The sequence below is a fragment of the Numenius arquata genome, chromosome 8 (genome assembly GCF_964106895.1).
Source record: "Numenius arquata chromosome 8, bNumArq3.hap1.1, whole genome shotgun sequence".
NCBI classification, from domain to species: Eukaryota; Metazoa; Chordata; class Aves; order Charadriiformes; family Scolopacidae; genus Numenius; species Numenius arquata.
This window is the reverse complement of record NC_133583.1, coordinates 11,657,166-11,676,839: the sequence shown is the minus strand read 5'-3', so window position 1 is coordinate 11,676,839 and position 19,674 is coordinate 11,657,166. Positions and strand designations below refer to the sequence as shown.

Sequence of the window (19,674 nt, the reverse complement as noted above, 5' to 3'; positions counted from 1 at the left end):
ATGGGCTGCAAAGGAGGGAGGGAAAAAGGACAAACACAGACAAAAAGAGGCTGAGGGTAGGAACAGGACCCCGAAGTGCCATACTGTTGCTGAAGTCAGTTGAGCCTATGCAAAAAAAAATAATCCTACAAAGTCAGGTAATGCATAAAAGCTTTTTTGTTTTTCATTCTCAGCCAAAGCTTTCTTTGGGAGAACATTCAGCTGCCTTCTGATTCTCCAATACTTAAGGAAAAGGGAAGATTATCCTGTGTTTGATGTGGAAATGATACCAGTTCCCTCCTGCTGTGGGACCCACGAGCAGTCCCAGCAGATGGTGCTGTGATCCTTCACTGGGCAGATTATTTCTCTTTTTCACTGAGCAATTTAGCATCACATCTCCAACATCAAGGATGGGAAACTGCTGGCCAGGCACCCTCAGCTCCAGGGAAGCTGGTACTTTTTGCCTTGAGCACGCTGGCAGGTACCACAGTACTAAACAATACAAAGATGAATAGTTCATAATAAATATTTCTTCGACATTTTGTCCTTAGTGGATTTTCCACTCGGAGTTAAGACGAACCTATGGAGCAGCTCTACATCCCTTAGTACAGAAAAGCCAGTGTATTTTCTGTTTTTTCCTCATGACAAAACAGTACCCCAGTGCTTTTGGGCTATGAAGACTAGAGTGGTTTTGTACAATAACAAGATAGTAACTTTGGACCCAGTCCAGTGTGGTTATTAATAATAGGTAATGCATAACATATGTCAAAGCAAAGGCTGTCAAATCTGGCTGACAACTACTCACATCTCAATCGCATAACTTGGCAATGTGGGTGTTTTTTCCATAATATAAAGCAATTCCAATCAACTGCAGATTGCACTTCACAGAATGTTCGGTTACAAGCAGATGCCAGGCTCTCACTATTCATCTGGAGACATGTACAGTACGTGAACGGAGTAAAGAACTGATTTGTGATTCAAAATAAATGGTTTCCTTTACTTGGCACCAGAGGCAATACAGAGTTGCAGAGTGTGCTCGCTGGGCAAGTACCGCAGGGTCTAATGGTTGTATAGTTTCTTGACACCCCACAGTGCTGAGCACAGCAGCTCGTCACACCCCATCTGCAGCCGCCAGTGCATATTTACCTGTGTAACCCCTTTTCCTTCCAAGGGTGACGACACCGTGCCAAGGAGACTGAGTGACAGGCCACATCAAGCCCCGTTCCACGTTCGCAGCGAGGCAGGGATTGCTGATGCTCTGTGGTCCTGTCTGGATGAGGGCCACGTGCAAGGGCCAGGCTTGGCACGAGACGCGATAGCTAAGAAGAATTATTTTTCTACACACACATATATAGATGTGGGTGTAAAATATGTTTCTGTAAATATATACGTGTATGTATCTGTCAATACGTATGTGTATAGGGGGTTCAAAGTAAGCCTCAACTTTTGGTTCAGCGTCACAGCTGGTTAGAACAAAATACTCCAGTGAGTTGCTGTTAACACAAATACAAGAATAGGTTCAGGTGCAAAATATGAGGTTTCTTTCAGTTGCATCTAGGCACAGTGGGTTGTGTGCCTTCCTAACTCTTCCCAGGAAGAAGAGGGGGGAGCAGAAAGACCTTTCTGTCTCTATTTTACTTTATAATCAACCTCTGTGTGCAGGAAACTCACACTGTCTTGTCTTTGGTGCTTTAGTTTGTTTCACATCAGTTGTGTTTTATTTCAGAAGGAAAGGCTACATGATCATTTTGTTATAGTGCTTTATTAATTGCACCACTCACACCCAAAGGGGTGAGTAGCCCATGTTTTTGCATTACAAAGCAGCAGCCAGTACTAAGGATCTAGATTTTCTGGAGGTTTCCATCCATTTAGAAGCCGCTTAAGTGCAATGGGCTTTTACAGAAGAACAAACTCTGTTGTGTGGCAGCAAAGCGCACACAATGTGAGATTCGGCAGAACAGCACCATCTCAGACTGATCCAGAATTTGGCTCACACTAATTTATAGTGAGTTGTTCCATATTTTCACAGCCTTGCTGTAAGATCTTTGGAAATGGTCTAGTACTTACTTCCCTCGGGCTTTTCCACCCACTTACCTGGCACTGTATTCTGCTCCTGCTTGTAGTGAAAATCTTGGGTGAAAATTCCAGGGAAAAACACACGCAGGCTGGCTGCACTTAATCCGTTACAGCTTATCTGTCACTTTCTACTGTGATCACCAAACGTTTTTATGGCAATATAAGAAAGCTTGAGTCTCGCACATGTGATATCAGTACATCCTCCACCAGCTGAGGAATAAGTTTGTTCACACACTCACATGTTTGGCTACTGGATTTCATGGCTCTTTGCTGATAGCAGCGGACTGAATTAGCATGAAGAGTTCCAACTTCCATTCCACATTTGATCTATCAGACCCAAGAGTCTCCTTAATTTATGAATTACCCTGAATAAGTGGATTTTTTTTTAATTTTTATGTAATTTTCAGGGACAAAATTCCAGTTCCTTTCCTTAAAATGAGTAGTTTCTTATTGCAAACATTGTTCCAAACGTGTTAGTGAAAAGACTGTTCTTGACATCACTGGATCTGTCACAGACAGATACAGCTTTGCCTCATCAACAAGTCAAAGGGGAAAAAAAGAACTCACATGGAGAAGACATTTGCAGGGCTTTTATCATTTGACCAGAGAGCAAAATAGGATATCAAGGAAGCAACTTCAAATGTATCTTCAAGGACAACATTGCACTAGGAATACCACTAACGTTTCAGGGCTTGCTCCAAGATGTTCTCGTCCACCACCTTGTGAGGGAGAGTCACCTTCAATGTGGTGTTCTCTTTCATTGCCTGGCAGATAGTTTCATAAGCGTAGTCATTACCCGACCAGCAGCGTCTGGCGACCTGTCAGACCAGAAAATTAATGGGTGTAAAAATCGTACATTTCTCTTGCCACATCCATCTTGCACAATATTTGCGCAAACACTGGCACCGGATTTCATGCCAATAAATCTTTCAACCCTCTGCCAGTTTCTAGTTTCCATATTGATTTTGGGAGTAGTTTTTGTAATACCCACTTCATTTTTATGAGTAGTATTGGGATAGACCTGGTACATTTTCATGCAGATACATAACGTTAGACAGATAACATTGGTAGAGCCAGGTACCTTAAAATTCTCTCACTAAAAATAATTGTGCACTCCATCCCAGCTCTGTAAAACTAGCATTTGCTCTAGATAACAGTATCATTTAAGCAATCAATGCTTTTGTATTGGGATAAATATTTAAAAAGGAAAATATCACTCAATGTGTTTTCAAACTATAAAATCAAGGACCCAATTCTCTGCTGTCACATAAGGATGAAACTCTATGGACAGCCAGGGAACTGGCAAACTCCTCTTCCAAGAGCAAAGCTCTGCCTTTTGATCTGTGTACAAGCAAGATTCCCCAGATGAAGCCTTTCAAGATACCTAGATCTCGAAGTTAAGAATAGGCAAGACTAAAATTCATATAGTTGTCAATTGTATTATGTAGGCAAACAATAATGTCAACATACCTAACAAAATTATCATAATCATCCTTCCCTTTCTGCTCAATAAATAACAAAACACACACTGAGATATGTGGAAACTGTTGGGCTCCAGTATATTGTAAAGTCAGAAGGGTGGTCCTGCCACTTTACAGTAATTTCCTTACCCAAGAATTATTTAGCCTTTTTTATTGACTTAAAGTCCTTTAAAGTTGGAGGAAAAAACCCAAACTAAAACAACTCATTGGCTCTAGTGGAATCAGGCTTATAACCACCCATATTCGCAGCAGTGAACAGAATGAGCCCCTCTGCACATTAGGACTATTCCTGGGATACAAAAAGACAGATCCCAAAAACTCCTCCCTGAGTGCTCATACTCCCATTCAGATAAAAAGAATAGGAGCATTGGAACCTGAGTACCTAAATAAACATAGTCCCAGAGGCAGGAGTATGCTTAGGCAGGAAGATACTAAAGTGAAGATATATAGTGAGTTTTGCTTACTCCATTGGAAACATCCCAGCTGAGCATCATCTTAGCCCGTTCTTCAGCCTCTGTGGACCCATCCAAAACCAGGCCAAATCCCCCATTGATCACTTCACCCCTAAAAAATATAAATGTAAGAGAATTAAATCAAAATATCTCAAACTAATCCCAAAAAATTCACAGAATTTGTTGAGTTCCACTGCAAGAAGGATGAGAACATAGAAATGGTGATGAATAAGAAACACCAAAAAAAAAAAAAGGAATTTAGCAGGGCAAAGGCCTCATTTCCTGACCTGCAGCAAACCTATTCCACCTTTCTTGTAATGCCCAGCCAGCAGTCAATATCTGCTCTAAGCAGGAATCCAAAAAAATTACGGTTGTGCTGCATCTCCTGCAGACTGCACACTGTACTGGCTCTAGAAACAAGTAAAGAAAGGTTAGCACTTCCGAAGGGCTGGAGAGTTACCTATCTCAGGGTGTTTTTAAAGGTTAAGCTCTTCAAGTTTGCTACACTGAAGCCTGCCATATAGATAGGATCATGAGGAGGATTGTGTGCTTATTGAAGCAGACAGATGGATCTATTTATATTCCCTCGGGACAAATGAGAGAGCATAAGTATTTTATTAAAGAAGCGTTAACCACCACTTAATGCACATCTGCCTCAATCATTTCAAAAACAGTCGTTCATTTTGTATGAGACACATAGATGTTTAAAGACATCAGTGCCAACTTTTCAGGAAGCAGACTTATTGGCAGAAGAAGAACAGAAATATGTTAAAACTAACAGATTATACTTGGGAGAAATACCAGTCTGGTTCTAAAAGGACAGGGAAAACACGTAGAGCAAAACATCTTGTCTGACTTCAGAGTCTGGCCTGCTCAAGTTCCTGTTTCGATGCATATGGTGAGTAGCGGTGAACGCAGTCGGATAATTATCTGTTGCTGTAAATCCATGAGAGTTCTGGCATTATAACTCAGCATCAGCAATACCTGAGGGATGGGGCAGATCATACACCACATGGTGTGAGAGGCTACTAATGCGGATCCCTGGAGGCAGGATTTTATCCTCTGTGGTTTATAGTTAATATAACGAATAAGCTTATAAAATTTACATAGAATAACATCAGACATATCCCTGAATCAGACAGGAATTAGGCGTCTTCCAGTCCAGAAAGGAATCATTTATTACTGTATATTTTCTAGTGGTAACATGAGCTTCTCAGGATATGGGGAAATGAGGCTACACTGGAGCCTCACAGACCTGAAATACACTTCCCGAAACTAGAACTCGCATTTTCTTGTTTTCAATGTAATGTTGTTACTTATGTGATGTTAATTCCCTTTCACTAGTTACATACACTACCTGTCACAAATCCGAGCAAGGAACTTCACTGTGCCGTTCTGTGAATTCCCTCCACTTTACCATTATTGGATATATTATTATTACAAATTTCTGTTGAAAGGCACAGTTTCCGTGGAACTGACAGTTCTCACAGCAGAATGTCAGTGAATGAATCAGTTTCTCATCTTTAACAGGAAAATTTGAAACAAAGTTATGTTTTCAATTGAAATATTTGGATATTGTAAGCTCTCTTCAAAATAAAGTGTTTCTTTTTGATTGACACTTTTCAGCGCGGAATTTAATTCCCAGGATCTTTTTACTGTGTGAAATCTTTCATTAGTTCTGCTCTTAGTCTCATTTTAGGATGAAAACAAACATCTAAACACCTGCATTTCTTGCAAATTCTCCTTTTTGAATAGCTGATGTTGTTACTGTCTTCTCCAAAAGAGGGGACCAGACTGGATGACTACATTACAAATATAATTGTATCAAGACCAGGGCCAGTTACTTCACCATCTCTGCTGTATCTGTGTACAGAAACCAAATTAGCACTATTTTTTGCTGTCAAAGTACCAAGCTAGAGTACTCTTAGGATGTCAGCGATGCCGTGGCAATGTAATCGGGATCACAGTATGAGCACACCTCAAGACAGCCTATTGGCAATATCAGAGAATAAGAAAGTCAGACCTCTGGAACAGTGCTTTATAAAGATATTCCACATGGGAAGATGATGGTCTTCCAGTGGCAAAGATCCCCTCTGTGCACAGCATCTCAAAGAGCATCCTTTGAAGCTTAAGCATGAACAGCGAGTGTCTGATCTCACTTGCACTCCATAAATTTAGAGCCTCTCCATTGATTTCCATGGAGTTACTCCAGTGTAAATCAGAATCACTCATCAGAATCTGTCCTACTGTCTAAAAATCACTCATAAATTAAATGCCAATGTTTGTTAGCATGGATTTTTTTAGCAAAACCTCTCACTTTTAAATGGGAGCTCTCTACCTTCATTAGCATTGGGTCACATTTTCAGGTAATTAAAGAAACATGTGGCATTTTGACCTAAGCTACCTCCTATAATTTCCAGATGTCTCCTTCGAAGGTGATCAAAGAAAACAAGGCCTCTCTCACAATCAAGATGTCACACTGTCAACATTGCAGTTCAATTCTTAAATTGCTTCTGCCTTTTTGTTACTACAGGTTACTCAGGCTCCATGCTAAATATACATTCTCCTGCAAATAAACAGGCAGCAAGAAATGAATAACATTCATTTGCTGTAATTACCATCAAGACTATGTTAATCTTCAGTCTCTCAAACAGCACATGTGATGCGGATTCCAGCTAAATAAATATTAAGCCTGCTTTTTTTCTGTTTGTCCCACAAGGCTACAGCAGAGAAAAATCAAAGCAGGTAAAAGGCACTTCTCCAGTCTCACAGGAAGACATGGCAGATCCATCAGCAGTTCCAGGCAAGCCCAGCCTCTGCAGGGAGGGCTGGCAGGTGAACACAGCGCAATTGCCTTTTCTGAACTCCCTGAACAGAAACTTGCCAAGAACAACTTGATTTCTCTCTAATCACGTGCATATTTGTTTATAAATATATATATAAGCTTCCACGTGCACTTTCACATTTCCAAATCAGCTGATGACAAGAGGATTTTGTCAGGCACGTGGAGATTTCTTTATGGCAAACTCAACTGAACTTTTAACTCTCCAAAGAAAAAGAAAAATGGTCCTAAAACCTAAAGGCATCTGTCTCTTTCAGGCAAAGAAAGTAATTTGTTATGGTTGGGAGTTGGTTTTTCTTCTTTTACCAGATTAAAATTATTCCTCTCTTTCTCCTAAGAAGGTAAAGGGATGCAGTGTTTTAACTAGCCAGGGTGGTGCCACGATTAGTTAAGTGGAGCAGAACTACCTGTCGTGCTGTGGCTCTCAGGGGCTTTCCAGACCACAGCATCTAATGACAGGACATCGTTACCACATGGGAGACTCAGCATGGTGGCTGATTAAGGCTCATGCAGAGACAGGCCTAATTTTCAGGCTCCGCATTCTTCACTAAAGCACGGTAATTTAATCACAGAGGGCTATGACTGCTCCTGAGAACAGGGTGAGCAGATATAGTTCCACGATGACAAGCCACTAAGCAGCCATAGGAAATGTGAAAAAGGATAACCAAGTTCTGTTTTTCCATTGATACCTTGATTTCAGAGAACAGCCAGATGCTATTTTTCTGATGCATTACATAAATGACAGGATCTCTGCTCTGCCTTGGGGAAGAGCTTCTTTCTAAACTCCCCTTAAGAAATAACTAAAGCAACACAACTGAAATTGCAGTGTCGTCAGTGCCGGTTTTCCAGAAGTAAGAGCAGTCTCACCATTCGGCCAATCTCTCATTGAATTTCTCAGAGGGCTAGAAATGTGCAGGAGGGATTTGTCTGACAGAGGCCAGAGAGATAGGGTACATGATGTTTTGTATCCTTTGAATTAAGTATCACCAGTGCACAGAACGTTTGTGGCACAAGCAATTATTTTAGCAAGTCTAATAATTATCATAAAAATATTCCAACTATTTTGCACAACAGATAGTGGAAAGATATTTTCTTTGCTTGTAATTCATAAGCAGATATTTTAAAATGTTAAACTCAGCTAAGGCCATTTAGACAGATCTATTCTGCTGCTATCTCTGGAGTCTGAGACTGAGATGTCCAAAGTAAGTAGATATTCTGATACATATTTTCCATTCAGAATGATGAAAGTTATGAATAAAATCCTGGCCATGGTGATTATCACCAAAAGCAGTAAAGCCAGATTTGCACTCCGTGTGTCTAAGCCCTCAGAAAGCTTTTTTATCCCACTGTTTAATTTTGCTCTCACATGCCTTCTATTCAGTAGTTACTTCACTGAAATCAAAGGAGTTAAAGTACAGGAGAGGGAATTCTCCATCTGACTTGAAGGGCTATTTTCTAGATCCAGCTCATCTGGATGAGTAATAATTAAGTATCATCAAGTGTCTCTGAGAATAACATCTGCTACAAGTTTTTCGGCTTGCAGTTGTTGGCATATTCCAGAGCTGGATGGAACAGGGAAGTGGGAAGATTCACTACAGAATTTAATAGAGCGTTGTGCCCCTTTTGACTGGCAACACCACAAAATGAGGATATGACTATAAATGGGAGAGACTTTGCTGGACTGTGCTGGAAGAAACAAACCAGAACTAAAGACTGCACCGTGGCCAAGCTCTCCTTTTCCCAGCACCCCCGCCAATCCAGAGTAACCTTTTAGTGGCAAAGGACATCAGTTTCCCTCTCCATACACGATATTTCTTTCATTCTGCTTCTTGGTTTAGGCATTTTTTTTTCAGTTCTGCATCTTACGTGAAGGAAGCGTTCAATCCAGTTCTTGCTTGGCTGTGGTCTTTTATCCTACCAGGGATGAGCAAGGGCAGAAAGAAGACTGGGGGGTTTGCTGGCACCTGGGCTGCTTTGTATCAATAACCCCTCATTGCACTTTAGCACATGAGTATTTATATTGGGGTCCTAAGGTCACAGATTTAAACACAGCTTAAGGGGAAACCTAAACATAATCCATCCACTAACACTCTGGCTGTGCATGTGTGAAGACAACTTTGGAAGCAGGATCTGTTCAGAAAGGCCAAGGCAGACTGTCCTTGTTTGGCAAATGAAGTTCTCCAAACTATGCCATGGCCAATGTCCAAAACTCTAGACATAGGGGTATTAATTAATAAAGCTTTATACAATACCACACTTTACCTTATAATAGATCCTTTCAGCCCTTGTCTTCAAACCCATCATTCCCATGATCATGACATTGTACTACCCCAGTAATAGACACATCTTTTCTGCAATTCCCCTCCTGTCTCTCCTCCCCACATGTCTACACAGTGGTGATAACAGGATTCAGAGTCCAGCTTTAGAAACACAAATAAGTTCTTACCAGCCAACTCCACCACCGTTGTGCAACGCAACCCAGGTCGCTCCTCTGAATGCATCTCCTACAAAATTTTGTACCGCCATGTCTAGGAGAAGAAGAAAGGTGTTATCGTGGCTCTGACATGCCGCATTCATTTTTATGTTGTGGTGCTCACTCCTTCCACTGACACCTTGATTATGGCTGTGTGAAGGCAGTGTTGGAGGCAGGGTTCACTCACAGCTTCTCTCGCAGATATACGGTGAACATCTCATCCTTGGGAGGAACAGGCAAGAGAGATTTTGCTCCCACTCTTTGCCCCTACGCTTCAAATGCCAACTTCACACTGTGGTTTGCCAGGACTCTGGTGCTTTCTGCATTTATGATCCAGTTCAAGCAGTTGAAGAGCCTAACTACTCAGCTGGGAGATACCTCCTGAGGGTGGAAGGAAATACAATCCTCTCCTTGGGGAAGCCTCCATCATAAAAGACCAGGCTGGACACATCCATGTGGAGGGTTTCAAAATGGGAGGGATACCTGGAAAACTACACACCTTGCAGTTCTCAGAAGCCTGAAGTATTTTCAGATCAGACTGCAGAGTTAATTCAGAAAGACAGTATAAAGCTAAGGAGTTGCAGTTTGGTAACACAGTTGTGATGAAAGTAATATGTGCCCTGATTCTCTGGATATGGGGGAATTTTATCCTGAACATGAACTGCTGAAATCACACAGGAGGTTCCTTTTGTTTAAAAAAAAAAAGAAAAATGAAGAAGAAAAGTAATTTAGCAGACAAATGTCATTTGACTAATGTCAAATGCCTGATTTCTACTGAAATGTTCACTAAAATTTGTGCTAGAGGAGATAACCAGAGAGGTAGAAAGAGGTACATGCAGAGGATAATAGGGTAAAATTTCCTGAATTTTGTAATTTTCTGTGCTTTTAACAGCAAAAAATAAGAGACAAACAGCAGTATTCCCACCAGCCACATTTGCAGCCCCACAGTTGTTACATGTCTGATGGAAAAATGAGTTTACTTGAGCACTAATCTATGTTAAACCCTGTCAAAAGCCCCATTATGGCATCTTTCATCTGGCATTATGTCACTTTAATAACCCAATTATCATAATTACAGTGCTGTCAAGAGGGAATGGGAGAGATCAAAATCCCCATATTCTAAAAATGCACAGATTTCTTCCTCGGCCACTAGCATGGTAGGAGTGGAGGTTGGACAAGAAGCATGGCAAGTGGACTAATGATGTAATAACGTCCTGCTCCTTGGCTTCGATAAAGGTCACAAACCGTGTAAATGTCTGTGCTGAACTACGCTTTGCCAAGCAGCAGTGACCCATGTTTGCCAAGGATCAGGCTGAGGTACTACTGCAAAATAAAATAAGACAGGCAAACACTCTGGAAAATTCCTGCATGCTACAGAGGAGCCAATTTCAACTGAACCAGCTCAAATACGGTGTTAAAAGAACAGGAAAGAAGGGAGAGAAGAAGACCTAAGATGTTCTTTTATTACCTCCAGAGGCTCATCTGGTAAAATAGAGTTGGGCTTGGCTTCAAAGACCAGTGAAATCAGTGCTCAATAGGCTTTAGATAAGCCCTTTGAGAAGGCAAATGGTTCATGTAAATCAGAAAATGCAAAGAAAAACACATAGCATGGTGAGCAATGGGGTTTTAGAAAGCCTTGTTTCTGTCGCCTTCTTCTGAGGTCATTGCCTGAGGTTTCCTTACATTGCTAAACTCTTTGGTGGAGACATTACTTTGGATTGCTTTTCTCTGCCCAGCTGCACCATTTTCTCACAGCTTGTCAGAATCAAACATCATTTGAGGCATTGATCCATCTGGCCTATTAGAACTAGCCAACATGCTTAAACAGTGTTGAAGTGGGGCTGACAGACACAGCTAAAAGCCTCATTTCATCAGGAAATCCAGTTAAGATAGCAGGGAACTCTCCTCCTTAAAATTGAGCCATAATTTGGTTCTATTATGAATTCCCGTAATGGAAGTAATTCAATATGCTCAGCTATCTCTATCATAATTTCTCCTTCTGCAGCAGTTTGTATCCTCCAATCTCAAGCCACTTTGTGATTGTCCATTTGTGACATGCAGAAACACTACTGGGTGAAAGCCATTATCATAATTTCCACTTTATGGATGGAAAATTGAGGAAGATTTAGGTTACAAATTGCTTAGTGCTTCACGCATTTTTTTCAGGTCTCCAATCTGATATTTCTTGGGTTTATTTTTCTAAAGCACCATTTCACAAACTTAAAAGCAGAGACTGGTTAGCTCAGGTCAGGTGTGCAGAATTAAAGGCTCCTTTTCTATAGCAAACCTACGTGATTTGCCCACAGTCACACTGTAAGTGAGCAACAAGGTTTGGAGTCTAATCCAGAATGCCTGACTTCCATTCTTATGCTTTTACTATCAAAGTATGTTCCCTTATGACCAGAAAAGTTCCTTTCAGAAACTCCAGACTGTTTTCCTGAGTCCTCAGGCAATGAAATGAACACAGCTGTGAACCTTTTTGCTTTAAGCAAAATACTATTATACACCTGATTTTGATTTTGTGGATCCCAAGGAAATAGAGATGTAATTCTGTAAGATCAGCTCTTTGAAATAATGAGGTGCAAAATTAAAATCAAACAGAAGATACAGTCCTGAGATAGACTGCTCTCCATTTACATTCAGGTAAATCTGGTGCATCTTCATTGAACTTTCAGCATTCTCCTGGACCTCTCCTATTTAACTAGCTGCACATTCATGTTTGTATCACTATTAAATCCCACAAAGCTTCTCAAGAAAACACCTTAATTGGGACTAAAGGGTTAAACAAAAACATTTTTAAAATGCTGCATAAAAACCCGATTTCTGTTTTAAAACGATTTCCTTATTTGTCCGGACAGACAAGACTCAGGTGCTCTGCTGACCTGCGCAAAAGGCTGATCCATCATAAATGTTTGACGTTTCTCTGTAAGGACTGTCAGTCCCACTCACATCATGGTGATCTCTGCTGAGGACTACTGGAGCCTGCAGAAAGCCAAGGACAAGAAAATGGAATCCTTCACAGACTGTCAATGCTACTAAGTATTATCATTTGCTGAATTCATGTCTGTCCTTTCAAACCTCAGCTTTGTCCCCTCTCCTAAACCCCCTGAAATAAATTCTCTGCCTGCTATTATTTATTATAAAACTGTTGTTCACATACCAGCCACCATCCTTTCATAACTAGAAACAAGAGCTTGTTTTTACACCAATGGCATCCTCAAAGGAGGGCAGGGAGGAGAGGGGAAGCACTATGGTTATTTCATCTGAGCATTTCTTTGCTGAAATTTCAAAGACATTTCAGTATGCAAAAATCTTCATTAAAAAAGCATTTTGTTTGCTGTTGGAAATGAAAACTAACAGTAAGAAATTTTACACTGGTTCATTCTTCTGGAAGACTTCAAGACTAAAAATAAGTTACCAATGAAAATCAGTGGTTTCATACAGCTCAAACAAGTCCATTCTTGATCTGGAATTTACTTGACAGTACGAATCTAGACCAGCTTGCAGGTCTTCATTATCATTTGCCATGCACAGGGTTTATATGGGAGTAATTCACTCTTGGCATGGTGTGGTCTGGAATTAGCTGGCTCTGGTTTATGCTGGCAGTGAATTAGAAAGTCATTGAAAATAGACAGGAGCACCCAGCTTGTGAGAGGGGAATGGAGATTTGCAGAAATGAAAAAAAGGACGCAACAAAATCTAAAGGGCCTGGGAGTGTGACCTTGTCAGTCATAGCTCCAAGGGAGTGCTCTGTCTAGTCAGGTTTATTTTTTAAGACTAGCTTGCAGTGACGTTCATTTTAAATCCTGAAAAGGTCAACAGTATTTGAAATATTTTAACAAATATTTTCTAAGTAACAAAAATCAGACCTTTTCTAGCTAGAATCCATTGTAAGTTTTACTTGAGTTTACCCCTTTAAAGAGGGTAATTTTAATTCAGCTATAAAAGAGATGGAGATGAATGGGTGAACATGTCTTGGTCTGATGCCGCAGTATAAACAGGAAGTAATGGGTATAATTACTGAGTGGTGCCTTCAGGATTTTGGTCCCTCAGTATGTCACATTGTAATACTCATTGTCACCTGCAATACTCATGAAGAACTTAGAAAATCCTTACACAATCTTGCCCATAGTATGTGCTTTTACCACCACCACATATGGTCAGTGGGATTTTATTCAGATGATTAAGATATTACTTATTACAAACTACAGTGGCAGCATCAAGCCTAATGATTTTCTTCATTCACATATGCAATGCAAATGAAAATTGATTGCAGGGCTGGCTGTAGTCTTAATATGGCCGAAGGTGAGGGACAGAAGCACTGGGCAGTGGCACAGTCTCTTGTACATTTAATGTTTGGGGCACACTGCTAAGGAGTTACAGTCCCTGCCTTGTGTTTTCAGCAAATCACAGCAGGATTGTTGTTTGTAGATGCCCAAATAGAAAATAAGGCAGATTCCCAACATGAAATAAAAGGTAGCATATTTCAGAGAGTTCCTAAACCTGTCTCTCTTCTATTACGTAGCACAACAGTAGTAACAGGCAGAGAGGAGGACTGAGCTCTAACACATGCTAACAGAATATTGGTCCCATATAAACAGCAGGCACTTCTGCTCTCACTGGTTGAAGCTTTTTCTCCTTTCCCACCTGCCACCCCAGTCTCAGACACTAAACACATTTACCGGACCATTTCAAGACAAAAAAGACAAACCTTAATCCTTCCTTCGGAAATCGCTCGATTAATAGCCACCGCGATAGACACACGACCTCTCTGATCAGAATATAAGATTCTAGCTTGAGAGCCAACAACCTGCAAAATAAAAATGCCACAGTGATAAGGTTCTCTGTGCAACTGGCTTATCTTCAGGCCCCAGATAAATGGAGTCACAGGATTGACCCCTTCTGTAGGAGAAAGTGCAGATTATTTCTTCGACAACATCCAGCTTCCAGAAAAAAACCAGGAATTAAAGTCCCTCTTTGAACTGAGTTTTATCTCCACTCACACAATCAGCGAGATGTATTTCTGTATTCAGCTGCTACTGTCCAATAAATCCCACTTTTTAAATCAACCTGATTACTAGTCTATAATCCCTCTATCAACAAATCCCTTATCAACAGCAGAGAAGCAGAGATTTGGAACTGGTGGTGGTGGGCTGGAAGGGAAGAGAAATATGGAATGGCAAACAACGGCAAAGAACATCTGTGCTGCACGGCCACGCTCCCCTCCATCTTTTACCCCACAGACCAATCTGGCTTCCAGATGAGGAGAGCACATGTAAGCCCTACAGTGTTACCCGTTATTGTCACAGTGAGAGCCTGCCCTAAAAGAAAACCAAAGGATGCTTCACTGGCATCCTGCTTCCCACAGCGCAAAAGGGCGGCAGTTCTTTGGCCTCATCACCTGTTTTAAAAAGTGTCCTGGGAACTGCAGACATGGAGAGGTTGGGCCAAAGCAATGCCATGAAGGATATTTTGAATAGTGTTCTGAAAGAAAGGTAGTTACAAATGAGGTGGAGGGTGAATCATTGGCTTGTTTCACTCTAGACTAGATATTGCTGGATTATTTGAACACTTTCAGATGAGGAAGAGAAGGTAAGAATTGCTTCAGCTCACCCTAAAGCCCTGCTGTGGAGAGATGTTTAAGTTCTCAGCCCTAGGAGTTACAGCCCGTGTTTTCATTCACGCCCATTCCTGCTTTTCACTCCAGCATTCCAAAACTGCATTCTGGACCAGGAGTAGTCACATGTGCTGAAGGAGGTTGTGCACTTACCAAGCTGTGCCTGCCAGCTTCCCGAATCCAGCGGATGTTGTCATGGTACTGCTGCTTCACAGATGTGCTCACTTGCAAGAGAAAGCAAGAAAAGAAAAGAGGTTTTGAAAATGAAGGCAATATGCTCTAAATTTAATTTAATTCATCTGACAGCACTAGGAAGTCAAATTCTACTCTCAGATACAAGCACGCATATAGGAAATGCTATATAGAAACTTCTGTGCAGCTGATACAGTAGCTGGTACCATATATTTAGAGAAAGGTATGAGATGTCACCCAGGAGGCAGCTGGTATGATAACTCCCATACAGATCTTTAGCAAACTAAATTAAACCTTGGAATACAGGCTACATGTACTGTTCATTTTTGGTCACCTGGCTTGCCACCTTCTAAATGCCCGAACCCTTTCAGAGCCTATGTTAAATTAGTAGCTTTAGGAAACTCCATCACAGTGGGTACTACAGTCCAGTTTCGCATCAGGTAGTGAATAACTCCTTTGAGTCAGCCAGCAGAAATTCTCAGCAGCAGCTGGCAATACGTACTTGCAGATAAGTTACACCAATGCTGGGATATAGATTTATAGCATAGCAGTTGCTCTGTACTAAATGGCGCAAGCAATTGTTTTTATCCCAAGACAAAACTGAGGTGTCTTATTCTACAAAGTGAGGTGTGTTGCCTTGCATTACTACAGAGCACAAACTGCACAGAAAAACTTGTTAAGGAGTAGCTACTTTATGTGTAAGTCCATCCTCCACCTTGTTTAGATATATATGTTATTATATAAGAAGAGAATTACATATTTTTATATTTTATTCTTTTTTATATTCTTCAGCTTCTCTTCACAATTATAGCTGTGCCATTTCATCTCAACCAGCCAAACCAGAGTGAAGTGAAACATAAGTGAAATATGGCATGTATCTGTCAGATACGTGGTGAGCTCAGTACAGTCAGCTGCCTCCAAAGGCATGGCACCATCTGTAGCAACGAGTGACAAAAGGGAAATGGGGTATGGAACGGGACAGAAGCATTGTCTGTCAATTTTGGGGGCTTTTACAGTTAGGCCTTTCCACGCAGGCTGAGTGTGATCTCAGATGAGGTTACAGTGGCTGTAGAAGTTACTGCCTGCAGGCTTTTTCTCTGGGGGCTAAGCTGTGTCACATTGCCTTGTCCTGAGAGATATGGCCAGTGACCAGGGCTCAGCTGGCGTGTGGCAATGTGCTGAGACACAGTGACTTGCTCATGCATTGGAGCTTCAAGTTGTAACCATTTCTGCAGACACCAATATAGCATGTTTCCCACCACTTCCATTCAACTCTCACCCATTTTCAAGTCAAATTATAACGTACATATAACTTATGTTTGGAAGTCAGTCAAACTAGAGAAACTGCACGCTGCTAACTTGAAATTGTCCCTGGTAACTGAGAAGAGTGTTTAGACTACTGTCTTTCCACTAGGCAATGTGTCAGCAGATATCCATAGTAAAACTAGAAAAAGGAAAGAGGAAAGGCAAGATACTCATATTTAATCCAGGTTAAACATGTTGTTAAAAGGAAATGTAAAATATGCTCATGCCTGCAGAGGCAGGCCTTCCATATAGAGACTTCCAGTGATCCTAAAAAGACCTGTCACTCTTAGCTTTGCAGGGAGTGGAAGATAAAACACCTGCTAGTGCTGTCCTAGTAGGATTGTGCTGCCGTTTATAAGCTTTAAGGAAACATCTTCTAGAAGGTAATGGGTAGCACTCACTTAGGTTGTTACAGATATTTAATGAGAGTCTACAGGAGTTACTCTAGAATACCAAACAGAGAACGAGTTCCTTTCTATCACCTGTATAAGGTATCTCAGAGACTACTTATCATTCTTTATACTTCACAGTGCACAAACTTATAGAAAAGATCTTACTGTCTGTTAATTCTATAGAACATATTCAGAAGAGAAGCCAGATGAGAATACTGGCTACAAGGACATATCTCAACACAGCACTTCTGTCCCTCCCTGCCAGCTCCAATAAACAGTCATATTCTCTGTCTTAACTGTGGTGTCTCCAAAGTTGGATTTCATCAATTATCCCTAGGGAAGTGAAGAATCCTCCCCTTTACTTAGTCTTACTTTCTGCAATTGAAAAATTATTACAGCTCTTTCTAGAAAGATCTTAACTTTGGAGTAACTCCGTGTGTCTCCTTTGCTAAACTGCTGCCTCCACATCCCCACCCCAACAAAAGTATGTTTTGAAGTCAGGCAAGCTACTGTGTTGCTTCTGGTATTTCATTGCCCCTTGTACTTATTTAGTGTTTAAAAGATACTAGAAGCATTGTGTACTCAGAGGAATAGTCCTCATCAACACAGAGTTTAGCTCACCTTGCTCTTGGGAGATCTGTGTCGTTATGCATCAGCTCAGCCTTCAAACTACCACAGAGGTCATAAATCCAAGTTACACTCCAATCATCAGTGCTGCATCTCTCCTGCAAAGGCTAATTTAGAAGCTCACATTCCTTAGGAGTGGAAGCAGGTAATTAAACTGCATAGGACCTTTTCAGTTTGTGAGGTTTAAGCACAAAAATTCATCTCCACAAAAGGAGAAGAATGGTTAACATTGGACTCAAGGCCAGGTCAAAAGTTTAGACTTGGAATGCAACAGACTTCAGCTCTGTGGAGTTTTCGCTCAGCCCTCATAACAGATTCTTTTATAAAATTCAAAGGTAGGTTCAGATTTTAGATGTATATCTGTGTGAGGATATCCAGACCCTGCAATTTGGTCCAAGCCCAGGTCCCATAGGAAGTGGACAGCAAGTGGAATACTCAAGAACTTGAATCCATGAATGGCTGTTTATTTTCTGGCCAAATTCTGTTTTCATTTCTCTTTGAAATCCTATCCCCATTGTCCTGCCAAAGTCAGCAGCAAATCCAATAATAGCCTTGCCCTGTAGCCTGTTTTCACCTGTTGGGATTTTTTTAAATGTCATTTTTCATTTAAATGATGAATATGCATGCAAGAGTATAATGCTTTTTGTCTGTGAAAGAGACCTCTCTCCCCAGCTTTACATTACCATCTATATAAACACCCACATACAGCACACACAGTAACTGATTTATTTCCTACTCTTGCAATGCAAACCATCCAAAGGCCATGCATCACTTCAACCTTGAGAGAAAACGACTGGAGATTGCAGTACATGGCAAAAAAAAAGTACTGGAAATTTTTGAAGATAGATCCAGCACCACACTATTGGATTTCACCCTCCCTTCAATTAAGTCGAGGGACCGGGTTTAAAAGCATGAAAGTTTCAATATGCATAGAACACAGTAGGCACTTCTGTGTCATTGCATTAAAACACTTCATGCACCAGTGCTGTTTCTTGAAGATGACTCCTAAGGAAAGTTTAGGAAAATAGAACTAAGGACCTTGCAGGGACCAACCCACTCTAACAATAATTCAACTCTTGGGAGGAAGAGGAGGCTGGACACCAGCCTTACATTACAGGAAGATAACACTAGGTTTTTTTCAAATGAGAGGCATATCTGAATGTGGTATATCTTTTTCAGAAATACCACCCTAGAGCCTTGCAATGCAAATTATTCCAGAACAAAGAGGAGGGTATTCAAAGTTTTCACACTTCCGTCCATATTTCAATGATGTCTTTTATGAAAGAAGCAACAAACAGTTCAATAGTATGCTCTCCTCCCCATAAAATACACTTTGGATTTGTGATCCATTTCCTTCTGATCCCTTCCTTGATTCTGAGAAGCACAAAGCTCCACTCTCTGGAAATGGAAGAGATGAGGACTTCAGTGCTAGGGGACAATGACACTTAAGGCTTGAGTCTGCTCCCCTGTTACTGTACAAGCAGACAAAGAAAGGGAAAGTAGTAGGGCCTTCCACTACAACTTGGGAGATCAGGATTCTCGTTTGCTGACACAAAATTATCTTTGTTTCACTTCCCATTCATAAACAGGGAATAACAGTAATAGTCCACTTTCAGGGATGTGGGAGAGTGTAAGACAGTGTAATTCCTAGACACGCAGGTAGCATACAGAGCCATGAAGATATTCCAGATTGGTTCCACCAGTGAGTAGAAGCAGCTGTCAATTTATTAACAAAGGGCAAAAGAGACAGACCTCAAAATTGTAATCACAAATAAATGACACTGGATGGAGCACCACACCCATGAAACCTGAGTTTCCTGCCACTGAGCTGCTTGTTAGCCTCTTAAAAACCTCCCTAAATTGCCATGCCTCATTCACCTGTGAGACAGGGACAAAGCAATCTGACTTCCTTTAAAAAACTCCTGCAGACCTGCTGATGAAAGATAGTGTTTGCCCTAAACTTTCAAGGTGACAGAGTGCAGGAAAACCTGTAACAAATTAAAAGAAAGGCTCTTAGCCAAAATTGCAGCAATAGCCTTGGGATCAATAACCTCTCTACACCGTGTTTTTACATTTTACCTACTGGTTACACTCCTTACAGGAGTTTGGAGAATAGCAAGATTTCCTGCCCACATGGAAGAGGCAAGAGACTGCTTTCTATGGTTTCTGCCAAAAGCTAACACACGTTACACAAGTCTCGGTCTTCTTTTCTCCTCAAAAGCACCCCCAGTGATGGGG

General features: G+C 41.0%; 1 protein-coding gene across 1 annotated transcript in view; it reads right to left on the bottom strand.

The window, feature by feature from the left end:
- Positions 1 to 2,630: 2,630 nt before the first annotated feature.
- UROC1 (urocanate hydratase 1) overlaps positions 2,631 to 19,674 on the bottom strand; it is a 42,779-nt gene continuing 25,735 nt past the window's right edge. Inside the window, exons 15-20 of the mRNA XM_074151842.1 lie at positions 15,074 to 15,144; positions 14,015 to 14,113; positions 12,186 to 12,285; positions 9,277 to 9,358; positions 4,001 to 4,100; positions 2,631 to 2,873 (exon numbers count right to left, since the gene is read on the bottom strand). Coding sequence (XP_074007943.1) covers positions 2,733 to 2,873; positions 4,001 to 4,100; positions 9,277 to 9,358; positions 12,186 to 12,285; positions 14,015 to 14,113; positions 15,074 to 15,144 — 593 coding nt within the window. The 3' untranslated portion in view covers positions 2,631 to 2,732. The remainder of the gene's footprint in view (positions 2,874 to 4,000; positions 4,101 to 9,276; positions 9,359 to 12,185; positions 12,286 to 14,014; positions 14,114 to 15,073; positions 15,145 to 19,674) is intronic.